Here is a 25013-nt window from a genome sequence, read left to right as displayed (position 1 = left end):
GAGTGCACGAGCCAAAGGTCCAATTCTGAAATACAGATCTCAAAAGGCAGCCTGCCAGTAGCCAATATGGCCAGCCTATCAGCTAGTTCATTTTCGGGGATGCCAACATGACCTAGGGCACAGACAATGACCACTGAGCGTCCACATTGTTCGAGGGCAAAAAGGGAATACTGGATAGTCAGGATGAAGGGGTGGTGAGGGTAACACTGGTCAAGAGCTTCTAAACTGGTCAAAGAGTCGCTACAGATGAGAAAGGACTCACCATTGCAAGAACGGATATGCTCAAGAGCAAGAGACAGGTACTAACTCTGCAGTGAAAACACTGCAGCCATTTGGTAAGGAGTGGAGATCATTATATCCTGCATGAACGTAAGTAAATCCAGTGTGACTGGCAACCATTGAGGCACAGTATAGGCCACTTTTTAACCCCAAAGCACACTGACAATGGAAAAGAACTGGTGGCAGAGGGCGTCAGGATGAGCCGAGTATTTCAGACCTTGTGATAGGTGTGAAGACAGAGCTGTGGACAGGGGATGGACCACAGAGGTGTACGTGAGTGGAAAAGAGGCAGAGGAGAAAGCTGGAGTTCAGAAAAAAGGACTGACTGCAGATGGCAATGGTAACCCCGGACCTGGCCACCATTGCCGGAGGTTGATCTGGAAAGAGGAGACGGTAGGTAAGGTGCTCTGGGAAGCAGCAGATGCACGACACGTAAGTGATATACTGTTGTTGATGCAGAACTTGCAATGGGGGAACCCCTGGCTCCACTAGGAGGCTGATCATAGGGCTAGCCCAAAAAGCACCAGTTGCCAGCCATACCCCACAATTGTTTATCTGGTCCAGCATCTGGTAGTTGATGAAGATGGGGAAGTTATGTCAACTGGACATCAAAAACCAGTCCCAGAAAACAAGGAGCATCCACTACCTTGAGGGACTGGCCATTAAGGTACAGATTCAGATGGAGATGGGCTGTACATCGACAACAGAAATGTATAACGCAGGTCTTGGCAGCTGAAAAATGGAAGCCATGAGAGAGAGTCCAATATTGCACTCAGTGTATTGCTACCTGCAGTCTATGTTCTGTAATGCCCATCAAGGACAAACAAAAATAAATGCAAAAATCATCATCACACAAACAGGGGGATATCTTAGACCCTGCAAGTGCCACCAGACCACTGATAGCCACTAAAAAGAGAGCGACACTCAAAACAGTACCCCGTGGAATCCCGCTCTCCTGTAGATGAAAGATGCCACAGATGTTTTGTGTTCTCGTATTATGACGTTCTTAGATAATACAAATCTCCTTCATCATAACCAACATGGATTCCGCAAACAGAGATCATGTGAAACTCAGCTCGCCCTATTTGCCCAAGAAATTCACAGTGCCGTAGACACTGGCGAGCAGATTGATGCCGTATTCCTGGACTTCAGGAAGGCATTTGATACGGTTCCGCACTTACGTTTAGTGAAAAAAATACGAGCTTACGGAATATCGGACCAGGTTTGTGATTGGATTCAGGATTTCCTAGAAGAAAGAACACAACATGTCATTCTTCAAAATCTGCAGATGTAGAGGTAATTTCGGGAGTACCGCAGGGAAGCGTGATAGGACCTTTATTGTTTACAATATACATAAATGACTTAGTTGACAACATCGGTAGCTCCGTGAGGCTATTTGCAGATGACACGGTTGTCTACAAGAAAGTAGCAACATCAGAAGACTCGTACGTACTCCAGGAGGACCTGCAGAGGATTAATGCATGGTGCGACAGCTGGCAGCTTTCCCTAAACGTAGGTAAATGTAATATAATGCGCATACATAGGGCAGAAATCCATTCCAGTACGATTATGCCATAGGTGGTAAATCATTGGAAGCGGTAACGACCGTAAAATACTTAGGAGTTACTATCCGGAGCGATCTGAAGTGGAATGATCACATAAAACAAATAGTGGGAAAAGCAGGCGCCAGGTTGAGATTCATAGGAAGAATTCTAAGAAAATGTGACTCATCGACGAAAGAAGTAGCTTACAAAACGCTTGTTCGTCCGATTCTTGAGTATTGCTCATCAGTATGGGACCCTTACCAGGTTGGATTAATAGAAGAGATAGACATGATCCAGCGAAAAGCAGCGCGATTCGTCATGGGGACATTTAGTCAGCGCGAGAGCGTTACGGAGATGCTGAACAAGCTCCAGTGGCGGACACTTCAAGAAAGGCGTTGCGCAATACGGAGAGGTTTATTATCGAAATTACGAGAGAGCACATTCCGGGAAGAGATGGGCAACATATTACTACCGCCCACATATATCTCGCGTAATGATCATAACGAAAAGATCCGAGAAATTAGAGCAAATACGGAGACTTACAAGCAGTCGTTCTTCCCACGCACAATTCGTGAATGGAACAGGGAAGGGGGGGATCAGATAGTGGTACAATAAGTACCCTCCGCCACACACCGTAAGGTGGCTCGCGGAGTATAGATGTAGATGTAGATGTAGAGGCGCCAACCTGTACCTAAAATGTGCGACATGAAAGAATGTTTCGGATAAAATTTCAGAGTGGATCACAGAGACCCCACTCATGTAAGGTGGCAAAAATGTAGGATGTGGTGGAGCCATGTGGTATCATAAGCTTTATGTAGATCGAAGATGACTGCAACAAGGTGTTGATGCTAGGAAAAAGCCATCTGAATGCCAGACTCCAGGTGGACTAAATTACCTGCAGTAGAGCGGCCTTGGTGAAAACCACTTTGGGTCGAAGCCAATAGGTCCTGGTATTCAACGATCCAGAACAGCTTTCAACTCACCATATGTTCAAGTAACTTGTCGAGAGCATCGGTTAAACTGATCAAATGATAGCTGTCCATCTGAAAAGGTGGTTTGCCCGATTTCAAAACTGGAATAACACTTTCCTGCCATTGGGAAGGAAATTCCCCATCAATCCCAGAGACAGTTGAAAATGGGCAAGTATATGACATTGGCTAGCCACAGATAAGTGTTGAAGCATTTGGTAAAGCATCTGGTCCAGTCCATAAGTCATGTCAGCACAGAGAGCAAGGACATTGGCTAACTGCCATTCAATGGGGCATTATTAGGCTCCAAGCAGCACAGAACAGAAGACAAAGAGGATCACTCCAGACGATTTTTGAGAAAACTGAATATGGGTGGATAGTGGACCGATGCCAAGGCCTCAGCACAATGCACAGTGACTGGTGAGTATAACACCATTCACAAAAATTCCTGGAACATCTGTAAGAGGATGGCAGCCAAAAATGCCCATGGCATCTTGGGTTGTCGGGTGTGCTGCCGGATATCAGCGTCGTACTTGCACGATATTTCGGTCACGTAGCTCGTGACCTTCATCAGGCGCGATCTGAGACTGCTCCTCGAGTGGACGTGGTCCAGTATTTATGCCTATGGCCTTCCCCCTCCACCAACGGCTGCAGGCGCTTCCTCTGTGGTCCGCGCCCATTCCCTGCGACCTGCTGGAGCGTTGCTGCTCCGTTTTCCGTCCGCTGCGGTTCTAGGTGTTCCTCTGCGGTCCGCGCCCACCAAACCCGCTCCTGGGGGTTTCATCTACGGTCTGGAGTACCAAGCATTCCCCCTGCGGTCCGCGCCCGCTCACCACAACCTGTTGGAGCGTTGCCGCTCCGTTTTTTAACCGCTGCGGCTCTGGATGTTCCCTTTGCGGTCCGCGCCCACCAGTCCCACTTCTGGGTGTTCCATCTTCGGTGTGGTGCGCCTGGCAGTCCGTCAGGGGCTCGTTTTCCATCTCCATGTCTCTGGTTCTTCTGTTTGTGTAGTGTTGCAGCTGGCCCCGTTGCTCCTTTAACAATTCCAGAGCCGGATCCCAGGCTCTGCTTAGCTGGTACCCTGTGTCACGGTTCATAAGATCGTCAGCTATTTTAATTTCTATCGATTCTCTTATAACACTGTCCCAAAATCTGGGTGTTTGTGCTAGAATCTTGGTATCCTCATACTTCATGGCATGATCCAGTTCTAGACAGTGTTCAGCAATGGCTGACTTAGTTACCTGTCTTAATCTAGTGTGCCTCTGATGTTCTTTGCATCTGATCTCCACAGTTCTTGTCATCTGGCCAATGTAGGACATATCAAATTGACAAGGTATATTGTAAATCCCTGGTTTTCGTAACCCCAGGTCGTCTTTGACACTCCCCAGCAGTCCCCCGATCTTGTTGGATGGACAGAAAACACACTTGATATTGTGTTTATGGAGGATCCTACTGATTCTGGCAGAAATAGAGCCAGCATAGAGCAGATATGCCACCTTCTTTGCTTCATCTTGGTCTTCTTCAGGAACCTGTGGTAGAGTGGCTGGTTGGAGTGCCCTCTCAATTTGTCTGTCCGTGTATCCATTCTTGGAGAAAACTGTTTTGAGACGTCCTATCTCTATAGGTAGATTCTCTTGGTCTGTGGACCAAAGTCTTCAGAACCCCATTCTTCTGTGCAGGGTGGTGTCAGCTGCTGGCCTGCAGATATAAATCAGTGTGTGTCGGTTTTCGGTACACACTGTGGCCAATTGATCCATTTGCTTTCCTCTGGACTAGTACATCCAGAAATGGCAGCTGGCCATTCTTCTCCAGTTCCATGGTGAACTTGATATTAGGGTGGCATGAGTTAAGATGTTCAAGAAACTCATTGAGCCTGTCCATCCCATGTGGCCAGATCACGAAGGTGTCATCCACATACCTAAAGAAGCATGTGGGTTTAAATGTGGCTGTCTCCAATGCCCTCTCCTCAAAACTCTCCATAAACATGTTGGCAACCACAGGGGACAGTGGGCTGCCCATAGCTACACCTTCAGTTTGCTCGTAATATTGGTTTCTGTACAGGAAATACGTGGATGTCAGTGTATGACTGAACAGGTCCAACAGAGCACTGTCAAATTTCTCTGCAATCAGTTCTAGTGAGTCCTTCAGTGGGACCCTGGTGAACAGCGATACCACACCAAACTAACCATGATGTCTGAATCTGTGATGTGCAGTTGCTTGAAGTGTTGCAAGAAATCTTCTGAGTTGCAGATGTGGTGAATACATTTCCCCACATATGGAGACAGGAGACCTTTCAAGTACTTGGCTGTTGTGCACGTAGGTGCCCCAATATTACTGACAATAGGACGTAGGGGCACGCCCTCCTTGTGTATTTTAGGCAGACCATACAGTCTAGGTGGCACTGGCACTTTTTCCCGTAGTTGTCTGATCTTATCAGGCATCCCTGTTTCCTTCAAGAGAGCACTAGTCTTCTTGGCCACCTTGTCCGTGGGGTCACACTCCAGAATTCTGTATGCAGGGTCCTCCAGAAGTTGGCGTACTTTCTCGTCATAATCCACCCGCTGCAGGATGACAGTGGAGCTCCCTTTGTCTGCTGGCAGTACCAGAATGCTGTTGTCTTCCTGTAGTTTCTTGAGTGCAAGCCTCTCCTTGGTTGTGATGTTCGATTTCGGCGGCCTGGCCTCGGTGAGGGCCCTGCAGGTCTCTCGGCAGACTTCCTCTGCCACATTAGGTGGAAGTGTGGCTGCAACTTGCTCTACTGCACTGACGAAACCTGAAATGGGTACGTTTCTAGGGGTCGTAGCAAAGTTGAGACCCTTGCTGAGTACCTTTAAGGTTGTGTTATCAAACTGTATGCCACTCAGATTCGTCACAGTGTGTGTCTCTTCCATCTGCTGTGCTTTCTTACTCATGCGGTCAAACTTTGCAGATTGGCAAGATGAGGCATTCCTTCTAGCACACTCAGCTAAAGACCAGGAGGCACGGTCTACCCAATCCCAATCTTCTCTAGTTAAGGAGGCTGCCATGTACAGATGAATGTGTAACAGCTCCATGGCCACAACATCTAACCTGTGGCGCATATCTCGAATCCACTCTCTCACCAGTGCCATGCTGGCTCTGCGTTTTATCTTGTTCGCCGCTCTGGAGTTGATGTGATGTTTAATTCTGGCAAATACTGGTACCACTTCTCCATCTCGACACCTCAGCAAAAAACTGAGAGAACTCAGCATCTTCCCTTTCTTCTGCCATAGCTTGTCCAGCTTCTTGATATTCTGATACATCTCCTCCCCGTAGAGACGTTTGATGTAACTCTTCAGGCTTTCCCGGCGATCTAATGACATCTTGGGTTGTCGGGTGTTCTGCCGGATATCAGCGTCGTACTTTTTCTCCAAGAATGGATACACGGACAGACAAATTGAGAGGGCACTCCAACCAGCCACTCTACCACAGGTTCCTGAAGAAGATCAAGATGAAGCAAAGAAGGTGGCATATCTGCTCTATGCTGGCTCTATTTCTGCCAGAATCAGTAGGATCCTCCGTAAACACAATATCAAGTGTGTTTTCTGTCCATCCAACAAGATCGGGGGACTGCTGGGGAGTGACAAAGACGACCTGGGGTTACGAAAACCAGGGATTTACAATATACCTTGTCAATGTGGTATGTCCTACATTAGCCAGACGACAAGAACTGTGGAGATCAGATGCAAAGAACATCAGAGGCACACTAGATTAAGACAGGTGACTAAGTCAGCCATTGCTGAACACTGTCTAGAACTGGATCATGCCATGAAGTATGAGGATACCAAGATTCTAGCACAAACACCCAGATTTTGGGACAGTGTTATAAGAGAATCGATAGAAATTAAAATAGCTGACGATCTTATGAACCGTGACACAGGGTACCAGCTAAGCAGAGCCTGGGATCCGGATCTGGAATTGTTAAAGGAGCAACGGGGCCAGCTGCAACACTACACAAACAGAAGAACCAGAGACATGGAGATGGAAAACGAGCCCCTGACGGACTGCCAGGCGCACCACACCGAAGATGGAACACCCAGAAGTGGGACTGGTGGGCGCGGACCGCAAAGGGAACATCCAGAGCCGCAGCGGTTAAAAAACGGAGCGGCAACGCTCCAACAGGTTGTGGTGAGCGGGCGCGGACCGCAGGGGGAATGCTTGGTACTCCAGACCGTAGATGAAACCCCCAGGAGCGGGTTTGGTGGGTGCGGACCGCAGAGGAACACCTAGAACCGCAGCGGACGGAAAACGGAGCAGCAACGCTCCAGCAGGTCGCAGGGAATGGGCGCGGACCACAGAGGAAGCGCCTGCAGCCGTTGGTGGAGGGGGAAGGCCATAGGCATAAATACTGGACCACGTCCACTCGAGGAGCAGTCTCAGATCGCACCTGATGAAGGTCACGAGCTACGTGACCGAAATATCGTGCAAGTACGACGCTGATATCCGGCAGAACACCCGACAACCCAAGATGTCATTAGATCGTCGGGAAAGCCTGAAGAGTTACAAAAATGCCCATACTTGTGAAGAGGGAGTATTTTTCCCAACAATGGACCCACACATCAAGCCATTTAAAGGCCAGCAGAAGGTGGTCGAGACCTGGATGCCATTTGTAGGGTTGGAGGGCATGACTGTAGTCTTTCATAGCTTCAGTAATTTCGGGGGTCCACCAAGGGTCCGTCTTCCATCACGGAGAAACTACGGAAGAAATTGCTGAAGCAGCAGCCAAAGGGATGGCATTGGTCAAACTCTGTACAGACTCATCAATGACGACATGTGGTGGAGCAGTTGGACAACAGCTGAGGAAAAGGCATCCCAATCTGCATTTGTAAATGCCCACATGGGACGGCACCAGGTGAGTGATGCTGAAGAAAAGATAAGAATAATCAGAAAATGATCACTTTCACACAAGTGTCTTCAACTCTCCATTGAATGGAGGGAAGATGGAAAGACCAACATCTGAGAAAGTGCAGTGTGCAACAAATGGCTGGGAAAGTGCTGTGTGCCACACTGAAGTGTGTGGGGGCTCCAGTGTTGAGGCAGAGATCATGCCCTGCCAGAAGGTCTTCAACAATCCTGCAATAGTCAGTGGTCACAGTACCACCCGACAAAGTGTTATAGGCATTAAAATTCCCATGCAGAAGATTGGGGGGGGGGGGGGGGGGGGGGCTGTGTAAGGGGGGCAGGAAGCGTAGTAGGCTGGTCGGGGGGGATATAAAGTTTGCATATTGTTAGCATGGAAACTAAATGGATCCAAATGGCCACCACTTGCAGCATAATATGGAACAGCTATGAAAAGCTTGAGTGTTTTATTCAAAGTGACACAGCTTGTAAATGGAGAAGATTTTACTGAAGCATGCCACTGAAAATGACTCCAGTGACACGTATTTTGTGTGTCTTTCTTACCCATACTGGATCTCGTCGAATTCTGTGGCTGTTATTTCAGTAAACATTGTTGATGGAGAACACAACCGGCCACAAATACTTTTAAAAAGGTTCATTTTATTGTCATGGCCAATTTTGGGCTGTTATGCCCATCTCCAGACATCTTTTATTATGGCATTAGATTCGTCAGCAGCATACTGCCTGCTCCTGTATAGCGTAAGATGCTTTGTGAACTTCAATGGAGACCCCTGGAGGGAAAAAGGTATTCTGTTTGCAAGGTACTATTGATAAAATTTAGAGAACTGGAATTTGTGGCTGCCTGTGGAACGATTCTAGTGCCACCAATGCACACTTCACATGAGGACCATTACAAAAATAGTAGACAAATTTGGGCTCATATCAAGGCATACAGATTATCACTATTCCCTCACTCCATTTGCAGGTGGAACAGGGAAGGAAACCACTAGTAGTTTACAAAGTACCTTCTACCATAGACCATGACTTGCAGAGTATGTATGATGATAAATACCTGAGTGGTTAGTGCCATTTTATATGCTATGTGGATGACTTGATTAATATAGAAAAATATGCTAAATGTGCTACAATTGATAATATACACAGATCAGGCATAACATTATGACCACCAACCATCTGTATAAACCCATCCAGGCGATAGCAGTGTCACCTGGCGAGGAATGACTGCTAGTCAGGCACACGCATGCAGCATGTAGTATCAATGACCATGCTGTCTGTGTGTCGAACTGCGAAGGCACGCGATCAATCTGAGTCTACTGAGGGCAGCTTTTGACATCCTGGAGGCTCAGCATGAGCATTTTGGAAACTGCACAACTTGCTGGGTGTAATAGGAGGGCTGTGGTGTCTTCAACACACAGTGAAACTGACATGAAACCACGTCCAGGCATCATGGGGTTGGGCGACCACCCATCATTACAGTGTCGGACGTCACAGGCTGGGCAGACTGATAAAAGAGGACAGGTGGTGAACTGTGGTAGAACTAACATCAAACTTTAATGATGGGCAGAGTAGAAGCGTGTCTGAACACACCGTGCACCGGACACTGGTAACAATGGGCCTTCGCAGCAAATGTCCCATGCATATGCCAATGTTAACACTACAACATTGGCGACTATGACTGAAATGAGCCCATGAACACAGACATGGACGAAGACACATTGGTAGAGTGCTGCATGGTCTGATCAATACCAATACCTTCTTTATCATGCTGATAAGAGGGCACAAATCTCTCATCTTCCAGGGGAACAGCTCCTTGACACCTGTACTGTGAGATGGAGACAAATTGATGGCAGCTCCAACATGATCCGGGGAACATTTACACAGGTATCCACGGGTCCAGTGGAGCTCATGCAAAGTACCATGAGGACCAAGGAGTATCATACACCAATTGCAAACCACGTATGCCCCTTCATGACGATCATGTTTCCTGATGTCAGTGGCATTTTTCAGCAATATACTGCACCAAGTCACAAGGCCAGGAGTATGTCAACTACCTCTAGTGACCTACCAAGGCCCCACTACTTCCGTGCCATGACAAATCACCAAAGATGGACATGTCAGCTATTAGGGAGGTGCTCATAATGTTCTGGCTGATCAGTGTATAAAGTGGGTGAGTCCCATATAGTACATTAGCATATGTACAGGTGGACTGGCGGAGTGTATAGGACATCAATATTTTAAAGCAGATTCTTTATTCATTATTTGATGTAACTAAGTTTTCTTATGAGCTGTGGCTTGACCTCAGCTGACCAGGCACCGAATGCCAATGCCAACCCATGCCCTGTTCACATGCTGCTTGGTGAACACCATTCTCACGAGTGGCACTGCTTATGAGGTGACACTTTAGAAATAGCATTTGTGGTGTTAGCCCACCAATCAGAGGGTTAGAAAGGGTCACATGAGGGCCGTGGAGCAGACTGGAAAGTGCTGTCCAGCAGAGCTCTCATCCTCTCTTGGCAGCCAGCCCTCGTCCCGATCAGATGCACCCTCCTGATCCACTAGGACACTACGACCATATAGTCTGTCGATGGCCTCCCCAGGCTGTGATGTATCGCTTCTGGCTGGCAACAATGCTAACAAATCAGTCAGTTTTCTATTTGCAACCATGCCTTATTTCAACCACTCACTCAGATGCCCACTAAATCCTGACAGCCTGCACGGGCCCTGGCACCCACTCCTGCCCCCAGTAAAAATGATGAATCCTGTCTGTTATGAAGTGGCACGTGTTTGCTGTAGACAAAGTTCAGACCATGCATGGTCCACTCACACTAATGTGACCACCATGAATGTATGACATCAACATGCAATAATCATTCTCACATGGTAGTTGGCAGCACTAACAGTGGAGGGTTCATAAAGCATGCCAGGGAAGAAAGGGCATAATCATTAGCTTTCAGGCCAAGGGTGGAAGCATCTCTGATGTGGCTAAGTTTGTAAACTGTTTGCATGCCACTATGGTTAAAGTATACCATGCATGGCAAAATGACACTGTCCAAAACTATTGCTGAGGCAACTGTTGTGCATCATGGGCCATGACAAGGGTGGACAACAGCTGCATAGATGTGGACAGACAAATACATGTGCAACTGTTTAACAACTGTCCATCCAGATGAACTAAGGGGCTACTAATAGTGTCTCCTCAATGGCCGTTCAGCAAATGTTACTACATAATGGCCATTGCAGCAAGCGTCTGCCTCATGTACCCATGTTGACTGCTGTTCATAGACAATGAAGACTGGAATTTGCATGCCAATACCGCAACTGGACATTCACTGTGTGCCAACAGGTGGCCTTTACAGATGAATCACATTTTATGAACCACTGGACTGAATGCAAACACCCTGCCAGTATCGTTGAAATAGTCTGGGCCAGAGGAGGGAACTTTATGGTCTGAGGAATGTTTTCATAGAACTCCCTGTGTGAACTCATTATTCTGGAAGCATTATGGATCAACGCAAGTATGCATCTATGCTTGGGGACTATGTCTGCCCCTACATGCAGTTTGTTTTTTCTTGACATGATGGCATCTACCAGCACGAGAATGCCTGATGTCACACAGTTTGCAGTGTATGCGCATGTTTCAAAGGGCATCAGGATGAGTTTACCGTTCTCTCCTGGCCACCAAACTCCCCAGATTAAACCCAATCAAGAATCTTAGGGACCACCTCGATCAGGATGGTCATGTCATGAACCTTCAACCAAGAAACCTAGCACAGCTGGCCACAACTCTGGAGTCAGCATGGGTCCACATCCATATCAGCATCTTCCAAAACCTCATTAACTCTCTTCTTGCATGTCTCACAGAGGTCCACACTGGTTATTCATGATTTTGACATGTGGTCACATTAATGTGACTTGACAGTGGACATGCAAACACCATGTGACACACTCATTGTCAGCACAATTCTTAAAATAGCTCCAATAGCGCCCAAGTGTAGGGATTCTCGAACCAAGTTTCTTGGAGGGCAAAGGCAGTGGGAATGCATAGAAAAAAATCGCAGCTCAGGCAGGTGGAGGAAAAACCCATCACATTTCCACTGAAGGCTTATGCTACCAGTACCCTGTAGGTGCAAGAAGGGACGAAGGAGGCAGGTCATGCCTCACAGCCACCCACTGCTACTGGTTGGAAGGCTACAGCATACAGCATCAGTACACATTGATTCTCAACCATTGGGGAGAGGGGGGGGGGGGGGCATCCAGGGGTACAGGGGCCACCAGGGTCGCCACCTCGTTGGAGACAAAGGTGGAATGTGCAGAGCCCAGTGGCCAGTGGCCACCAGTAGCTCCTTCTCCTTGGGGGACTACTACTTGTCCTCCAGATTCCACTGAAGGGAGCATCCCAAGGGACTCCTTCCTGGGAAGAAATACCAGAGGAGGGAGTTGCTTCTCCAGCTGGGGGCTGGGGCTGATGTCCCTGGCAAGCGGGGAATCGATGCCCTTAGAAGGGGTGTAGTTGAAAAAGTTTGGAGGGGGCCCCCAACCATCAAGGGAGTAGGTATAGTCGAGCAGCTCTGAGGGCTCACGTAGAAGACATGGAGGGTGATGGTACAGTCACTAGAGAGGATGAAGTCATCATAACTGTAGCATACATCATCGTCTTACACATAGGGCATAGACAATCATATTTCTTCTTCTTGTCAAAAAGGGTTCAAATGGCTCTGAGCACTATGGGACTTAACATCTATGGTCATCAGTCCCCTAGAACTTAGAACTACTTAAACCTAACTAACCTAAGGACAGCACACAACACCCAGTCATCACGAGGCAGAGAAAATCCCTGACCCAGCCGGGAATCGAACCCAGGAACCCGGGCGTGGGAAGCAAGAACGCTACCGCTCTTCTTCTTGTCCTCTTGTTTATGTGAGTATGTCAAGAGTCTTGTATTCTTGGATTTTCTTTTACCTATGGAAGACGGAGCAGCCCAGAGAGCAGGGAAAATGGTACACCCCGCAGCTGATACAAATGGGGAGGGGCACAAGGAGCATTTGTGTGCAACAGACGCCCACAATCCCTCGCATTAGAATGAGAGGACATGTGCCAAAATCTTGTGCACTTGCAGCGCCGCAAGGGACGGGGAACATACAGATTCACATCACATCAATACACCATTATCCTGAACTTTTCGCATTACGAGTCACCTTCAAAGGCCAAGATGAAGGCTCCAGTATGAACCGTGTTATCCTTTGGTCCCCACTGGACACAACAGACAAAATGCACCTCCTGTCATGCAACTCATGATCTGTCTGTGAAAGAAGACTGCAGTGGGAGATGATACCCTGTACCACAATGAGGCTGTTATGGGGAGTAAGGGTTACAGGAATGTCACTCAGTTTGTCACAAGCAAGCAGTGCCTGTAACTGAGCATGGTAGACGGTTTTATTCAGAACGGAGCCACTTTTAATTTTTCTAATCGTTGCCACTGCCTCAAACCTGTCCTAGAGGTATTCAAAGAAGAACAGTGATTTCATAGTCAAAAAGAAAGCCCGATCAGTTATACAACAAACTTCATATTGGAGGTACTATTTCTCCCCTAGTCTCTAACCTCTACATTTCCCCCATGGTGTAGTTAGGGAAGGAAACATTTTGGATTTATATCTCTCCATGTTGCAATAAGTCTTACCTTCAGAAGATACTGCTGGGACTATGCAACCACCAGCAGAAGAAGACCAAGGGCTCTCCCCACAGGCACCACCCAGGCATGGTTATGTGGCCAGCAAACTGTTGCCCAGAGTTCCAATGAACCAGCCACAACAGGCACACAGTCCTTGGCATGTGGGGGGTATTCCCCACTCCCACTCCAACTCCCCCCTCCCACCCTACCACCACCACCACCCCCCCTCTCCCCAATGGAATGGCTGGCTATGGTGATGGATTCTGGGTGCAGTACCTTTTGCACAAAAAAAAAAAAAAAAAGGGGGGGGGGGGGGGGGAGCACAAAAGGTGGAATATATGGTACATTGGGTGACCTCCCTGGCACAGTCTGCACTTCTGTATAATTTGGAAAAGAAATAGCAGGTCAAACCCAGCCATGGAGGCCACATAGTTAAGAAGCTGTAGAATGCCAGAAGGGAAGAAAATGAGTGTCCAAAATCACAAACTAAATCCAAGCACAATCGGCACCAAGAACAACATCCAATGGAAAGGCAGAGGGGAAGAAAGGAAAGTGTAAGGACAGACTTGCAGCACAAAAAGAGAAGTTGTGATGAAAGGACTAGGGGCCTGTGGTGGCCAAGCATTTATGCACAAAAGAGATGAGACCCCTGTAGGGTGGCTCCAATTATACACCACAACACTCACCAATCTCAGATGATTAGCCATTTCTTGAGCTTCTGCTCCAGCCACATTTACAATGAATATATTAGATCAGGTTTATATGGCTTTCTTTCATAGTACCTTGTGGTTGAAAGATGCTTGCAATAGATTGTACTTTCCTGTACTAAATTACTTAAGCAAGTGACCTCATGTAATTAACTCAAGTTCACTGATTCATGAAGGTTCATGTTTCACCGTCACCTTAAAAACTTACACTCATCAATTTCAGTACAAGTTTCCATCCTCTCTATTTTTATGCTTCTCTGTTATCTATCCAGCACATTTCCCCACCTTGATCTCTTGTTATCTGCACTATCTAGTAAGACCAAATACTTTTTCAAGCTGTACAGAGACTTGTTTACTTCCCTAATCCTATACCTCACCCCTCTATTGTGAAGATCTGTTTCCAGTTCATTGCAGACCAAGACATGTGACATGTTGCACAACACGCCAGATTGCCATGGATGTTACCAGCTTGGGCAGCTGGTCACAGCTGCTTCCCCTGTAAAACCCCAGTGTTCTCATTCCACAGTGAATGATCCCATCCTCCCATACTCCTTGAAAACTCCATGAGCACTCATTGAATACGTGTTCTGTGAACCTGTGCAGATGTCTCGCTTAAGTGTGGAAGCTCTACACACCCCTGATATACCAGAAATTCTAATTATCTGCCATTTGGGCCCAAGAACCAATCAGACCCAACGTATCCTGTTACAATTGCTAATCCCCTAGTGCTGACCATTAGAGAGTTATAGCCATGTTCATTATGACAATAGCTCCCTCCAGCTCCTCTCTTTTATGCCAACTGGCTTCTTTTCAAGTTACAGAATGCCTGTTAGCTTTTTAACCTGGCTGATACAGTATGGACAAAGAGGAATCTTTCATACAGTATGGGATTTAAGATAAATGCAATCTGGACAATGAGGAACCTTTCATACACAATGGGATTTAACACAAGTAATCACTAATGTGAAAGAGCAGTTATGAAGCAGTCCTGATGCTGTACAGACCCATCATGTTAAACGAGTCAGGGTTCAATGCCACTGTAGTAGTAAGAAAAGCAATATTTGATAGTCTAGATCAGTCTGATGCTGATAGCTGGAATAAGGCCATCCATTGTGCTATGTCCTTTGCTCTTCAAAACTATGCAGGCCAACATGTACAGCTGACTCACATTGAGGATGATCTTTTAGCTACCACTAGGCAGATCTGCAGTGTAACTACTGAGTTAGAACAGCAATATGAACAGGTTAGAAATTTTATTCAGCATAATTTAGCAACCATTCACGAGGAGCTAAACTTAACAGCTGCCTTGGCAGTGAAAAAAACACTGCACCATCTGTTGAATAACACCAATGCTATTTAGTTACATATTAGCATCTGGTTAACCATTATCCAGCTTGGAATGCAACAAAGACTCAGTCCTAACCCACTACCTGCCAAATCCTTTCCGTGTATCATAACTAATTTTTCAACCTACTTGGTAGCACCTACGCACAAACTATCTACCACATTCAGGAATCAACTTTATCTCACTACTATACTGCTGCTAGAGGACACTTGTCTCAACACTCTGATACCTTGAATACACAGATCTTTTTACCTGTCACTGAGCTAGTTGTAATTAGAGTGTTATCACCACCATACTTTTCCTGTAGCACGGACAGCTGCAGGGAAATATATCATCTGCCTGAAAAGTGAAATCTTGATTATTAGTACGAATAGCCAAACTCACTCACTGTTATGCCACTCACTGAACTCTAGCACAGCTTAAATGTCAATTATCAAGTGTGTTCTCTTTTGTCATTACACACTCATGTCTCTGAATGTAAAACCACCCTTTTCCTTACAGAAATCAAGACACATCCCTGTTCCTCTGCTCTGGCATGGTTGTAGCGGTGCACGATCAACTGCTTGCGTCTGTTGGTAATAGTCTTCTGCACACTGTGCCAGGTCCAACTGTTGTGCTCCTCTGTTATGATCATGGCTTTACGTCTTAAAACTACCAGGTTACTTTAAATGGCAGTGGACTTTCATTTAACATTGCCCATTGTGATTTGATTGTATCTTCTGTTAGACTATCAGCTCACTTAAACATATACACACAATACAAGTGTAAAAATCTTTTCTGCCAGAGTTATCTCTTGTACTGGCACAACCAGATAGACAGCCTTGCTGCCTAACCATTGGAGATAGCCATCTCCTACAGTGATCAATATACTTGTAGCCCATGAGCAAGGACAAATTACTGTTGGCTATGCACATTTACAATTGGCACACGAGATAATATAATGTGATCAAACCAAATATTAATCTGTTCCTCTAACTCTGGCCATCCTAGTACAAAATGCCTGGATCTTATATAAAAAAGGTATATCGTAAATGATTACAATCACCAAATCCTGTTGTCTCCAAACATCAATCATCAGGTGACTATCACACTCGAGCACATAATACGGAAATGAAGAAAGTTTTATTGTAAAGGCATGGCCCTACACTAATTCCAGTCCTTAGGATTATGGTAGTGACAGACAAGTTTTTCTTTCATTGAGTGTTTCGATACTGCAACAGTAGTGTAATTTCCCCCCCCCCCCCCCCCCCACCTCATGACAACAACATGGAAGAGTGAACTGTAATTTGAATGCAAGTAGTGTATTATGGTTTAAGGGGATAGTTTGAACATTGAGTCTGGTGGCTCTCCCTTAAAGCTATATAGTATCAGTCAATGCTACACTGAAGAGCCAAAGAAAATGGTATACCTGCCTAATATCACGTAGGGCCCCTGCGAGCATGCAGAAATGCCACAACTCGATGTGGCATGGATTCTACTACCGTCTGAAGCAGTGATGGAAGAAACTGACACTATGAATCCTGCATGGCTATCCATAAATCCGTAAGAGTATGAGGGAGATCTCTTATGAACAGCATGTTGCAAGGCATCCCAGATAAGCTCAATAATCTTCACATCTGGGGAGTTTGTTGGTCAGCAGATGTGTTTCAACTCAGAAGAGTGTTCCTGAAGCCACTCTGTAGCAATTCTGGATGTGCGGGATATTGCATTGTTCTGCTGGAATTCCCCAAGTCCCTCGGAATGCACAATGGACATGAAAGGCTGCAAGTGATTGACAAGAAGCTATATACATGTCATCTGTCAGAGTCATACATAGACGTATCAAGGATCCCATGCCACTCCAACTGCACACACTCAACACCATTATAGAGCCTACACCAGCTTGAACTGCCCCTGCTGACATGCAGGATCCATGGATTCATGAGGTTGTCTCCATACCCGTACACGTCCATCTGATCGATACAATTTGAAACGAGACTTGTCCGACCAAGCAACATGATTCTAGTCTAGTCATCAACAGTCCTATGTCGGTGCTGATGGGCCCAAGCGAGGTGTAAAGCTTTGTGTCGTGCAGTCGTCAAAGGTACAGGAGTGGGCCTTCCATTCCAAAAGCCCACAGCAATGATGTTTCGTTGAATGGTTCGCAAGCTGACACTTGTTGATGGCCCACCATTGAAATCTGCAGCCATTTGCAGAAGGGTTGCACATCTGTCATGTTGAATGGTTCTCTTTAGTCGTCATTGGTCCCATTCTTGCAGTATATTTTTCTGGACACAGCTATGACGGAGATTTGATGTTTTACCGGATTTCTGATATTCATGGTACACTCATAAAATGATCATACGGGAAAATCCCCACTTCATCCCTACCTCGGAGATGTGTCCCATCGGTCTTGTGTCGACTATAACACCATGCTCAAACTCACTTAAATCTTGATAACCCGCCATTGTACCAGCAGTAACCAACCTAACAACTACACCAGACACTTGTTGCTTCATATAGGCGCTGCTGACCGCAGCGTCATATTCTGCTAGTTTACATACCTCTCTGTTTGAATGCGCAAGCCTATACCATTTTCTGTTGTGATTCAATGTATAATACGATCATTAGTACTTGATGTTCAAATGAAAACACACCAGAGGGTCATGTAATCTGTAGATGGGATAAGGACACAGTTAGAACTGCCTAGAGGGGCAGTCAATTAGTTTACCTTTTCAATAGTTCATAAGCCAGTCACAAAGGTTAGAAGCAGTTTTATTTACACTTCAAACTTAATGTCTTATTGAATTTGTTAAGTCTTATGACTTCCTGTACAGGGACCATTTGTTAGATGTAAGGCAAATCTATTTTACTAAGGATCCATGTACCTTTTTTAAAAATAACCCTTCCTCCCTCTAACAATGGCAAACCACCTCCGCTAGGACCTTGCCTAGTATGACGGTGCGGGTCTCCCGCATCATCCCCTACACTCCTCGGAGCATGTGACCTAACCATTATCATTCCTCCCTTTAAAGGATTCTGCTCCCCCGGACACCAACTGATGTGCCACCTCGATGGAGTGTTGCAGCACTGTCTCTCATAGCACACGAGAGCTGGCCACTGGCCACCACCTCTCCGCAGCCCCTGCACTGTCGCTTCTGGCACTTTTTGTCCATCAATCTGTTCAGCGGCCTCACCACCCTGGCATTACATCACCACAACAACATTTCACCTCAAGGGCCTTGTGGCCACTAATTGTACAACCATATCCTATGGCTGACATCAAAACACTGTCCAAAATCTTATCTTTACTGTTGTTGTTGTGGTCTTCAATCCAGAGACTGGTTTGATGCAGCTCTCCATGCTACTCTATCTTGTGCAAACTGCTTCATCTCCCAGTACCTACTTCAACCTACATCCTTCTGAATCTGTTTAGTGTATTCATCTATTGGTCTCCCTCTACGATTTTTACCCTCCACGCTGCCCTCCAATACTAAATTGGTGATCCCTTGATGTCTCAGAATATGCCCTACCAGCCAATCCCTTCTTCTAGACAAGTTGTACAACAAATTTCTTCTCTCTCCAATTCTATTCAATACCTCCTCATTAGTTATGTGATCTACCCATCTAATCTTCAGCATTCTTTGGTAGCACCACATTTCGAAAGCTTCTATTGTCTTCTTGTCCAAACTATTTATCGTCCACGTTTCACTTCCATACATGCCTACCCTCCTTACAAATACTTTCAGAAACGACTTCCTGACACTTAAACCTATACTCGATGTTAACAGATTTTTCTTCTTCAGAAACACTTTCCCTGTATCCTCTGTACTTCGACCATCATCAGTTATTTTGCTCCCCAAATAGCGAAACTCCTTTTCTACTTTAAGTGTCTCATTTCCTAATCTAATTCCGGCAGCATCACCTAATTTAATTCGACTACATTCCATTATCCTCATTTTGCTTTTGTTCATGTTCATCTTATATCCTCTTTTCAAGACACTGTCCATTCCGTTCAACTGCTCTTCCAGGTCCTTTGCTGTCTGTGACAGAATTAAAATGTCATTGGTGAACCTCAAAGTTTTTATTTCTTCTCCATGGATTTTAATTCCTACTCCAAATTCTTCATTTGTTTCCTTTACTGCTTGCTCAATATACAGATTGAACAACATCAGGGATAGGCTACAACCCTGTCTCACTCCCTTCCCAACCACTGCTTCCCTTTCATGCCCCTTGACTCATAACTGCCATCTGGTTTCTGTACAAATTGTAAATAGCTTTTCGCACCCTGTATTTTACCCCTGCCACCCTCAGAATTTGAAAGAGAGTACTCCAGTCAACATTGTCAAAAGCTTTCTGTAAGTCTACAAATGCTAGAAATGTAGGTTTGTCTTTCCTTAATCTATTTTCGAAGATAAGGGCTATTCCATGCCAAGTGGTCTAATATCGAGGAATGTTCCCACTTGACCATCATGGATTTTGATGGCATTTTGTATGAACATTCATACATGTTCTCAACGAACACTGGTAAAGCTTCAGTTTCAGTAATTCAATACTTGCAGAGATATAGTCACTTGTTTGAAACCATAGCACAGCTTCCAATAGTGCATCCTTGAATTTTCAGCAACTTTGAGATGAGATATCTCTAAGTATTTGCATGAAAGAAACAAAACTTGGCCATCTTATACAACTTTTAGAGCTCTTTAAAGTAAAATATTAAGAAAAGGATTTCTGAGCAATTTTCATATAGATAATTTGAAGCAAAGTTGGGCGAAAAAAATAGCTGTTTAAAAAAAAAAAAAAAAAAAAAAAATGGGAAATTTAGTTTTTTATATCTCCAAAAGTAATTGTGGGATGTACATGAAACTTTGCACACCATAACTCACCAACACAAGGTCTTAGAAGATAAAATTGCATTCTCCTATTGCTTTCCACTATTCCACAAATCTAGGGTGAAGTTGACGATTTTTCAAAAAGTGCTAAAAATGGGTATTTTTAGTCAAATTTTTCAAAAAAGTGTTTTCTCCCAACTCTTCTAAACTATGGTCATTAGAAAGAGCATATTCTAAACTATCTAGAAAAGTGGATTTGGTTTTGCAATGCAAGCATATAAGGCCCTAAAAAGTAGCATCATCAAAGAGGCGCACTGGAAGTTTGAACACATTTTTCTGGCACTCAAATTATACCTGAAATCTTTTATTTTGCCTTATACATGTTTATTAATGTCTGGGATAAGTGAAATAAGAAGTCCTGACGAATAAAAAAAATGGCTCTGAGCACTATGGGATTTAACATCTGTGGTCATTAGTCCCCTAGAACTTAGAACTACTTAAACCTAACTAACCTAAGGACATCACACACATCCATGCCCGAGGCAGGATTCGAACCTGCGACCGTAGCGGTCACGCAGTTCCAGACTGAAGCGCCTAGAACCGCACGGCCACACAGGCCGGCTCCTGATGAATAGGACCTAGCTTAAGTCCAAATAGCAAAAGAATAAAAAAAAAACAATGTTATTTGCATAATCATCTAATTATTAGTTGCCTGTTTAATGAACAACACCAGCTTACTGATGGAAAAGAAGTGTATAAATGAGTTGCTATGGTCCATCGTGGCTTAGCCACTGCTAGTTTCATTTCACCTGAGAAAAACAGCATTCCCATTGTCATAGGGGCCACGCCTGATAGCTTAGCAACAACAGCCATGGTTGGGTTTCTTTACCACAGGATCCCAACCCTGATAAGGGTTTCTTTACACAGGTTCCCAAGCCTGACAGTAAAATTATTTAAGTGCCCTGTGTAAAATTAGAAGGCACTCTTGGGTTCCTTAGATTGTTTCCTCTAACCTATTTCAATTTTTGATATGCTACATTAATTTTCTGATGAATATCAAGAGGAATGGTGTATTGCCCGCCAGAGGAATTTACTGATGGAGCTGGAATAACTGCAATAATGTGGTGTTCCAGAATAAGAATAACAAACAGCCGAGTTCACTGTACTTAAAAATTTGGGTACCCTTATTGCATCAAGTGAGTTCATCTACCTATCTGTACTGCATACCAGGGAATCAATTACTTTGTATTTCACTAATAGTTCCACACATAATCATGGAAAAAGGGCAGTCTGTATTTACATTTACCACGGAAAAACAAACAAAAAATGCTTAACTTTTTCTAGCAGGGAGCAACGTTGTACAAAAAGTGTCCAAAGAGATCAATGTAAATGGGAAGCTAAAATATACTTCATAAGTAATGCATACTACACAATTATAAAGTACTTAGAGTGATAATTAATAATGAAAGGGAAGAGTGGTAATTAACAATGAAAGGAAATAACTACAACACCATGTTACACTACATGATCACAGTGTAACGCTTTTTACAAGAATACAATGTGCGCACGATGTACTGTGCATAATATTGTGTTATTCACCTGAACTCAACATCTCAGTCATCATGTGTGATGCCGACACAGTTTTCCAGACAGAGTGAAGGGAGGGCATTGAGATGTGCACGGGACGAAGTAGCATATTTATGATCAAGTCTGGTTTTTCAGGCAGAGTGAAGTGAGTGCAAGGGACTTAGCAGCACGTTGATGGTTCTGGAGTCACCAGACAGTGCCTGTAGGGTGTGCAGTGACAGTGTAAAAAGATGTGAAGGAACAGTACGAAACTGTGTATAAACAAAGAATATTGTACAATAGGGAGCAATCAAATTAGGCAGAAGAGTTAGAATTCAGGGGAATGTTGGATACGAGTCGTTGGCTTTGTCCAGTGACTTAGGAAACATGACAAATGACAAACAATATGGTGACAATAATGCAATGTTATTGATTCTTTTCGAATGGGCTAAGAGGTACATATCAGTCTGCCACTACAACCAAGTTTGTTTAGTATTACATTCATTGGCTTCACGAACTCACAACCAGACTGTTACCTTCAAACTAAACTATACACCTTGGGTTAAGCTACTGAGCAATGTTTCGCTTTAACATTTGTTGGCTTCGCAAACTAAAAACAAAACTGTGATTAATGCACCGAAAGGTGACTTGATGGCAGACATTAACATTACGTCCCTGGTCATAGCTTACAAGTTTTATCAACTACTCTTGACCTGAGTAGTTGGTGAGAGACTCACCTCACATTCAGGAGGATGGCATTTGCTCTGTCAAGTCATATTGATTCAGGTTTGCCTGAGTCATTTCAGACAAATGCCAGGATCATTCGTCAGTAAAACTATGGCTGACCACCTGTACTAGCCTAATAAACAACGGCCTTAGACATTTTATGTGTGTGTATAGGTCTATTTATTTTTCTTGTATTATGACGACAAATCTCTTATCACTATCAGATGGTCCCTGAGCAAATAGATGTCTTCCCCCATCTATTTGGCCATCATCATCATAATAGTATCTGAAGAAGACTGGCATATTGTCCCCAAAATAATATCTTTTAAGTACAGCTTAAGCAAACGGACCTAGATATCATGAGATTTTGATAGAAAAGGAAAATTTGTTGAACACTTAGTACGAAAATAATGTTACAGTATTTTTACATTACATTCATCTTTATTTGTCACTGGGGCACTGCAGAAACACATGAAGCAATTTATGTGAACCACTGCCACAATAACTATGCAGTGATCGGAAGTCCAGTGTCAGAATGCAGTACAAAATCACTAAGTACACACAGTTTAGACAGTTATACTAGTAGTTACACCTCTAGGAACATACACTCACAGAAATTTATCAGTAAACCACACCAAGATGCAGGACACTTCTTGCAGCGTCTGCCACTTAGGTTGTCTAAAAATCTCCATGACACTTTCACAAACTTTTAACAAAATGTTCTGCTCTTCTTTGGAGCTCCTCTATCCTACTCTTATCACTGGGTACTAGTTCCATGGAATACCACGTTCGGCAACGAGTTAAAATGCATTTTCCAACATGAATTTGACTCTACTGTATGTCTTGTGACAGAATAAAACTGAATTTAACTACATATTCCATGACTTCAAAGCTTGAAACTGAGTACTCAACCTTTCTCTCGAGATCTGGAGGCAAAATAAAGACGAGCAAATTCAGAATAGCTCATATGCCTTACAATGGCTATAACTATTAAAAGTACATGAAATCTATGTCCATTCCTATACTTCCATAATCCACACTTTCCTGGATTCAGAAACCAGCCTTCCGGAACATTCAAAGGTGTTTCTATAAATTCAATTCATCTCCAAGCAGCATACAACAATTGATTTAAAAAATGCTATGTATCACCAAGTGTGAACAATAAAGCAACTCAAAAATAAACAATAAGGCAAAAATAAAATTTTTCTGCTGATAAGAACGTAGAAACTAAATAAAATACCATATATCGTTGCCTTCTGGAAAACAGAATACTACAATATGACTTACTGAACTGCATTTTTTTTTACATTAGGTACATGTAAGATGGTTCACAAATACATTCCTTGTTCATTTTTTTCGGTCTGATCTCTATCTCTCAACAAACACTGTAAAGGTGAACAGAGTATAGGTACTATCTTGTACACTGACTTGCCAGTCAACTATATAGCAGTCTTCCACCTCAAAAGAGACTGAATGAACGGAAGTGCTTGCAGGCAAATAAATAAAACCGGCTAGCAATCCAATACTTTGTGTTTTACTCTGTAATCAGTGTACTTGATTCTACGGCGGGCCTCATGCTCGGCGAGACGAAGTCTGCTCTGCCCCCGGCTATCCTAATTTAAGTATCCCTTAATCATTTCAGGCAAATGCCGTGTTGATTCCTTTAGAAAGGCCACAGCCGACCACCTGTCCTATACCCATAAAACATATTCTATGTGTATGTATATACTGAGATGTTTGTTTTCATGGCATTAAGATGACAAATTCTGTACCATTGTGCGATTATCCATGAACGAATGAATAAATAAATTACATCAATCATTAGAAATGCTACTGACAACTGACCACCCTTTGTATTTTTGGGAGGCTTATGCGTTTACACACATGTTGCCGCATTTTTTCCGTATAGTTCGTCACCAGATTAAAAAAGTTAATGACCTTTGCTTCCGGGTTTGTTGGAACACTCCAGGGATGTAAACAGTCTCTAAATGAGTAAACAATAGCATTTTTTTAATATAAATTACTCACCTTTTCCTTCGGTGGCGGCTGGTTTTTATTTACTTCAACTTTGAGATTACAGTAAATTTTATATTCGCTTGTCTCTTCTACGACTGATACGGCTAGCTGTTCGCTAAAAACTGTTTCAAAGCCCGGGTCTGAGTTCATAAACATATCACTGTCCACCCTCAGTTTCGGTACTCGATCGGGTTCCATGGCCCGCCTTTTCAAAACCCGCTTCACACGCAGTCACTCAATCATCACCAAAGTTTATACACCAACTGGTCTGTCACAGGCGTCTAGACTCAGCAGAAATGGGCGCCCGAAAGCACCGGCAGATGTCTCTGTTGTCATGGTATTGTAATCCTGAACTGAGGATGTGCCATGAAGATCTTACCTGCATGGGAGTGTCCTTATTCACATATATGTTATGAGAGGTACTGCAATAGAGTACATATTTCTGCTCTACAGTTTTTAGATGAAGCTCGTATTTGGTGGGTTTTATGTTATAACTCATATCCTA

General features: G+C 44.3%; 1 protein-coding gene across 3 annotated transcripts in view; it reads right to left on the bottom strand.

Moving 5' to 3' along the window:
* The window catches only part of LOC124555635 (spindle assembly abnormal protein 6 homolog), a 275888-nt gene extending 251159 nt beyond the window's left edge, over positions 1 to 24729 (bottom strand). For 2 of the 3 annotated variants that reach the window (XM_047129612.1, XM_047129613.1), the window contains exon 1: positions 24521 to 24729. In XM_047129612.1, the coding sequence (XP_046985568.1) occupies positions 24521 to 24706 (186 nt within the window). In that variant the 5' untranslated portion in view covers positions 24707 to 24729. The remainder of the gene's footprint in view (positions 1 to 24520) is intronic. The other variant, XM_047129614.1, reaches the window with a different exon arrangement.
* Between the last annotated feature and the right edge of the window lie 284 nt (positions 24730 to 25013).

Source organism: Schistocerca americana, chromosome X, assembly GCF_021461395.2.
Source record: "Schistocerca americana isolate TAMUIC-IGC-003095 chromosome X, iqSchAmer2.1, whole genome shotgun sequence".
Classification (NCBI taxonomy): domain Eukaryota; kingdom Metazoa; phylum Arthropoda; class Insecta; order Orthoptera; family Acrididae; genus Schistocerca; species Schistocerca americana.
The sequence above is the reverse complement of the archived record's forward strand: the minus strand, read 5'-3'. Positions and strand labels throughout refer to the sequence as shown.